At 40.5% G+C, this 6000-nt stretch overlaps 1 protein-coding gene across 1 annotated transcript in view; it reads right to left on the reverse strand.

The window, feature by feature from the left end:
* The window catches only part of LOC103505124 (dynein heavy chain 8, axonemal-like), a 69848-nt gene that overhangs the window by 2674 nt on the left and 61174 nt on the right, over positions 1-6000 (reverse strand). Inside the window, exons 40-50 of the mRNA XM_026820493.1 lie at positions 5725-5895; positions 5131-5272; positions 4343-4574; positions 4191-4312; positions 3602-3709; positions 2937-3044; positions 2490-2602; positions 1712-1975; positions 1266-1407; positions 633-659; positions 46-207 (exon numbers count right to left, since the gene is read on the reverse strand). Coding sequence (XP_026676294.1) covers positions 46-207; positions 633-659; positions 1266-1407; positions 1712-1975; positions 2490-2602; positions 2937-3044; positions 3602-3709; positions 4191-4312; positions 4343-4574; positions 5131-5272; positions 5725-5895 — 1591 coding nt within the window. The remainder of the gene's footprint in view (positions 1-45; positions 208-632; positions 660-1265; positions 1408-1711; positions 1976-2489; positions 2603-2936; positions 3045-3601; positions 3710-4190; positions 4313-4342; positions 4575-5130; positions 5273-5724; positions 5896-6000) is intronic.

A 6000-nucleotide genomic window follows, 5' to 3' on the forward strand; every position in this document is an offset into this window, starting at 1 on the left:
TCCTCTGTGTTTAACCTCCACCTGAAAATTACCTCAAGCACTTACCGTGTACAACTTGGGATCAGTGACATAGGGTTTATTGACAGCAGTAATATGTATGACTGGCATCAAAGTGGAGAGTACTTTGGGCTGAGATTCTACAAGCACATTGTTCTTCCTGTCCCAAGTAGCACCCTCCAGGAATAGACCGTACACAAATACACCTTCCTTTAAAAAAATCAAATCATGAATCTTTGTGCTAAAGCAGAAATCTTCTTCACAACTTTTGCGGATATCACAGCATTATTAAGTGTCTCCTTTACTATTAATTTTCATCTACTCGTATCATCTATCTTTTGTAAAAAAATCAAATCAATCATGAATCTTTGTGGTAAAGCAGAGATCTTCTTCACAACTTTTGCGGATATCACAGCATTATTAAGTGTCTACTATTAATTTTCATCTACTCGTATCATCTATCTTTTTACACTGGTAATGTCGCCACTGGTCGCTACTCGATTAGTAGCTACTCAATTGTCCTCAAGAGGCTAAGTGCACCCCGAACTCCAAGCACAGAGGCGATCAATATTAATTTCAACTTCACACTGCAAATCTCAATACTTATAGGTGGTAGGAGAGGATCTAATGCTTACAGTTGGAGGACTTTTAATGCCTTCTTCCTATCACTCTTCTCCCTTCAATTTCGGGGCGATAAGACCTTGCCGTGACAGTTTCTTATCAAACCTTTTAAAAAATAGTAAATAAAAGGAAGTGTGCAGGCAAGAAGAATGTATAAACTCGGAAATGTGTAATGAAAATACAAAACAAAAACACTTTCCATCCCTCAAGAAAAAAAATCTAAAAACCCTTATCAATTACTAGCCGAAATCCTTAAGGCATGACCGTTCATGTCACTCATCCATTTAGTGGTTTTGCTCGGCGTAGCTTAATAAAAACGAACCGGAAAATAGCCTACAACCTTCACGGGAGCGCCTAGCTTTCAAAGGGTTCTCTCGCTTTTAAAGAATAAGCACAAGTCCTCACAATGGTTGACTGCGGTTAAGGACGAACCAATTAAACATGGCTAGAGACCATCACCCCGGTGTATGGCAGAAAAAGATATCCCTTCCTTTTTCTGCCATCACCATTCGGCTACAGCTGAAGCCCCTACAACAACACCAAAACAACAACAACGACGACAACTTAATGATAACAATTAATGGATTTTTACGTAATAAAAACATGTTAGGAATGTTTACTTGCTATACCAACAAAAGTAGAATTACCTCATTCATAATGATAATACCGTCCACAGCTAGTAGCAGATCTTTCAGAGTTGTTGATACGGTCTTCATCACTTTCTGCATTCGGTCTATCTCCTGTCTCAGTACAATCACTAGAGGCCTGGTAGCGCCCATTGCTTTGTATCTGAACACCGAAAAGAAAAGTAATATAAAATAATAATGTTTACTTATAATATAGAATTTATTTTGAGTTAAAGTTTCGAAAAAACTCACTTTTCTCAGGCCTTTAGTTATCGGCCCAAGTCATTCGAACTTTAGCCTCTTTTTTGGGGTCCCTTGTGTCTAATGGGATCACACAATCTAAGGCCAGCCACTCACTATCAGGTACACCTGATCAGGTCCGTCTGTCAGTTCTACCTGATAGTGTGTGTGCGCTAAGATTTTGGAATACTTCCTGTTTTATACGTGGGTTCACCTGAACTACAAACGCATCAATCAGCTTCCTAGCATGTATCTCCTGAGCTTGTCCCATACTGATAGACTGACACGGTATTCTCAGCTTCCTAGCGAGAGTTTCTATCTCTACGGTAGGATCTGAGCCCATACTGAGGAAATTGACCAGAGGAGTCCTAGGCCTGGACTCGAACACCATGGCTTCCATGTTGAAGATAACAGGGTCGGCAAACTGAGCGCCCAGGGACTGAGTGATGTACTTCTTGGATTCCATCAGGGTGCGGTCAGGACACCAGGCTCTGGAATATTAATTAGAATTACATTTCATAAAAATAAAATAGGATGGAATATACTAGCTTCAGAGTTAAATACGTTTCAAATACGGCAATTACCGTATTTGTACGGTGATCGAGATCTGGTACGGTAATAAACGGTCAAGTACGACTACGGTTAAAAAACATACCATGTCTTGTTTGTTTTCGTGGGTAACAAGTTTTGTTTGTTCTGCTGGGATAGGACTGAAAAGTCTCTTCAAAACCATAATCTAACCAGGGCAAGGGGACTTTTTTTTTATTTATAAGTACCTATATGGGGTATTGTGGTCTGTGTTGTAGCTTGCACATGCTGTAGTACATCTCTCATCAGATGGGTGATAAGAGGGCACAACACTTCCCATTGAAGTGCTGTATAAACACGAGAACACCAGAAAGTAACCCGTTCAAATATTTGCAATTAACAGCTTCAATAACCAGTTTAACCTGTTTGTTCTGCTGGGATAGGACTGAAAAGTCCCTTCAACACCATAATCCTTACCTTACGATAAGGAGGCGATAGAAAGGTTTGAGTGCGTCGTATTTGGGAATAACTTCTTCCTCTGGGGCAGCTTTGCCGTACCAGATCTTCCAGTTTTTCTCGTTATTTTTCACCTGTAATAGGACATTCATATGAGCTTAACCCATCTTTTGGGGTTGTTTGCCCTCTATACCTATGCCTCAGAGAGGCTTTTTTTGTGTATGGAGTTAAGACCTGTAATAGGAGACGAGAGGTTAAATATGCATCCATAACCAGCACATCCTGTGGGTGATAAGAGAATACAACACTTCCTATTTAGGAGCTGGATCAACACGAGAACACCAGAAAGTAACCCGAAATATTTGCAATCGATATTTGTTGACCACTTTAACCTGTTTGTTCTGTTGGGATAGGACTGAAAAGTCCCTTCAACACCATAATCCTGGTTAACCACAATGCTTACCTTACGATAAGGAGGCGATAGAAAGGTTTGAGTGCGTCGTATTTGGGAATAACTTCTTCCTCTGGGGCAGCTTTGCCGTACCAGATCTTCCAGTTTTTCTCGTTATTTTTCACCTGTAATAGGACATTCGTATAAGCTTAACCCATCTTTTGAGGTTGTTTGCCCCTATACCTATACCTCAGAGAGGCTTTTTTTGTGTATGGAGTTAAGACCTGTAATAGGAGACGAGAGGTTAAATATGCATCCATAACCAAAATCCTTTCCTGGGTTTGTTTGCCCCCTATACCTATGCCTCAGAGAGGCTTTTTTGTGTATGGAGTTAAGACCTGTAATAGGAGATGAGAGGATAAATATGCATCCATAACCAAAATCCTTTCCTGTAATGAACGAACTCTTGAGTGATAATGATAATAAATAAATAAACCAATAAGCGAGGTTAATGCCGGAGGCGTTTTATACCACCTAATCCTTCTTAGAGCTCCATTATTACATGGTCATATTCTCTCTCTCTCTCTCCCTCCCTCTCTCTCTTTTTTTTTTACCAAAATACTTTTATTTGTACACAAAGAACATAAATCAGGATAAAATACCATTTGTTGACCACTTTAACCTGTTTGTTCTGCTGGGATAGGACTGAAAAGTCCCTTCAACACCACAATGCTTACCTTACGATAAGGAGGCGATAGAAAGGTTTGAGTGCGTCGTATTTGGGAATAACTTCTTCCTCTGGGGCAGCTTTGCCGTACCAGATCTTCCAGTTTTTCTCGTTATTTTTCACCTGTAATAGGAGATTCATATAAGCTTAACCCATCTTTCCATCTTTTGAGGCTGTTTGCCCCCTATACCTATGCCTCAGAGAGGCTTTTTTTGTGTATGGAGTTAAGACCTGTAATAGGAGACGAGAGGTTAAATATGCATCCATAACCAAAATCCTTTCCTGTAATGAACGAAATCTTGAGTGATAATGATAATAAATAAATAAACCAATAAGCGAGGTTAACGCCGGAGGCGTTTTATACCACCTAACCCTTCTTAGAGCTCCATGGTCATATTTTCTCTCTCTCTCTCTCTCTCTCTCTCTCTTTACCAAAATACTTTGTTTTATTTGTACACAAAGAACATAAATCAGGATAAAATACTATGCCTAGCCTAGGATTGATCTCACGCCCTCCTGTTTACCAGGCGAGCGTCTTGACCACTACGCCCCGAAGTTACTTCAGTAAAATTTAATGAAGCAATAATCATTAAAGAGATCATACCTGATCTGGGAGCTCTTCAAAGGTAGGCAGACGACTGAGTTCGTTAATATTCAACCAGGAGATGTCTGTTATCCATGGAGCAGGTTTGGGAGGACAGTTGGCCAAATCCAAAGCAGCTCCACCTGAAATAATAATAATTATTATTTATCCACCGAGGCAGTAAAAAATATTTTCTTTTGTAAATAGAATTATACCTTGCGGATTAAAGAAGCCAGTCATCCAGAACTGATCAGGTCTTCCATTGTACAGCCAAGAACTGAGCTGTTCGTTTCTTTCGATGAGTTCCGTGAACCAAAACCCTAGGGATGAGGATAGCCAGGAGTCCCGCTTCCATGAGGACGGAACCCGGGCGTCAAATATGTTGTCCAAGGAGTCTTTTAGTGTCTGAAGTGATAAGAATAATGATGGATATGATGATAATAATAAAAATGAATACCTTATCCACCCTTCATGGAATTTAGCTAATTATGTCTTGTCTTGTAGAGCCCGTCGGAATCGAACCCAGCGCCTCCGGTCTAGTGTGATACCCATTGACGGAGGTTACTTCATGATAACGTTTGGCTGGGGGATCTCAAGCAGGGAGCAGACCAGTGTCTTGCTGTAGGATTACAAACAGGGAGAAGAATAGCTAACCCTAACCAGCCTAGCTGGTTCTTCAAAGGGTTCTCTCTGCTTTTAAAGAATAAACCCAAGTCCTCACAATGGTTGACTGCGGTTCAGGACGAACCAATTAAACATGGCTAGAGACCATCACCCCGGTGTATGGCAGAAAAAAGATATCCTTCCCTTTTTCTGCCATCACCATTCGGCTACAGCTGAAGCCGCTACAACACCAAAACAACAACAACGACGACAACTTAATGATAACAATTAATGGATTTTTACATAATAAAAGCATGTTAGGAATGTTTACTTGCTATACTAACAAAAGTAGAATTACCTCATTCATAATGATAATACCGTCCACAGCTAGTAGCAGATCTTTCAGTGTTGTTGATACGGTTTTCATCACTTTCTGCATTCGGTCTATCTCTTGTCTCAGTACAATCACTAGAGGCCTGGTAGCGCCCATTGCTTTGTATCTGAACACCGAAAAGAAAAGTAATGTAAAATAATAGTGTTTACTTATAATATAGAATTTATTTTGAGTTAAAGTTTCGAAAAAGCTCACTTTTCTCAGGCCTTTAGTTATCGGCCCAAGTCATTCGAACTTTAGCCTCTTTTTTGGGGTCCCTTGTCTAATAGGATCACACAATCTAAGGCCAGCCACTCACTATCAGGTACACCTGATCAGGTCCGTCTGTCAGTTCTACCTGATAGTGTGTGTGCGCTCATCAGGTATCATGTAGACCTGACAGGCGGACCTTTTCAGCTGTACCTGTCAGGTCTACCTGATAGTGAGTGGATGGCCCAATGTCTCAAACCGTGGATGACTTACCTATCCCTACATATATGGTTTTCATACATGGGCGGTAGTTTAGCCAACATATCCTTAGCGAGTCGTGCTACCACTGTCTCTCTGTGGGTGACTTACCTATCCCTACACACGTGGTTTTCATACATGGGCGGTAGTTTAGCCAACATATCCTTAGCGAGTCGTGCTACCACTGTCTCTCTAGACTCTCTCTCGCCATCACCTGCAGATTCCTTGGGTTGAATCTCAATGATGGTGTTGAGCAGCTCATTGGTAGTGTTGGTTTGGTACCTGGGTAGAAAATCACATCAAAGATGATAGTGGTTGTGTTGAAAACGAACGTATAAAGGTGATGTTTTTTTTTTTTTTTTTTTTTTTTTTTTTTTTTTTTTTCAC

This window comes from Diaphorina citri, unplaced genomic scaffold (genome assembly GCF_000475195.1).
Source record: "Diaphorina citri unplaced genomic scaffold, Diaci psyllid genome assembly version 1.1 scaffold152, whole genome shotgun sequence".
NCBI lineage: Eukaryota > Metazoa > Arthropoda > Insecta > Hemiptera > Psyllidae > Diaphorina > Diaphorina citri.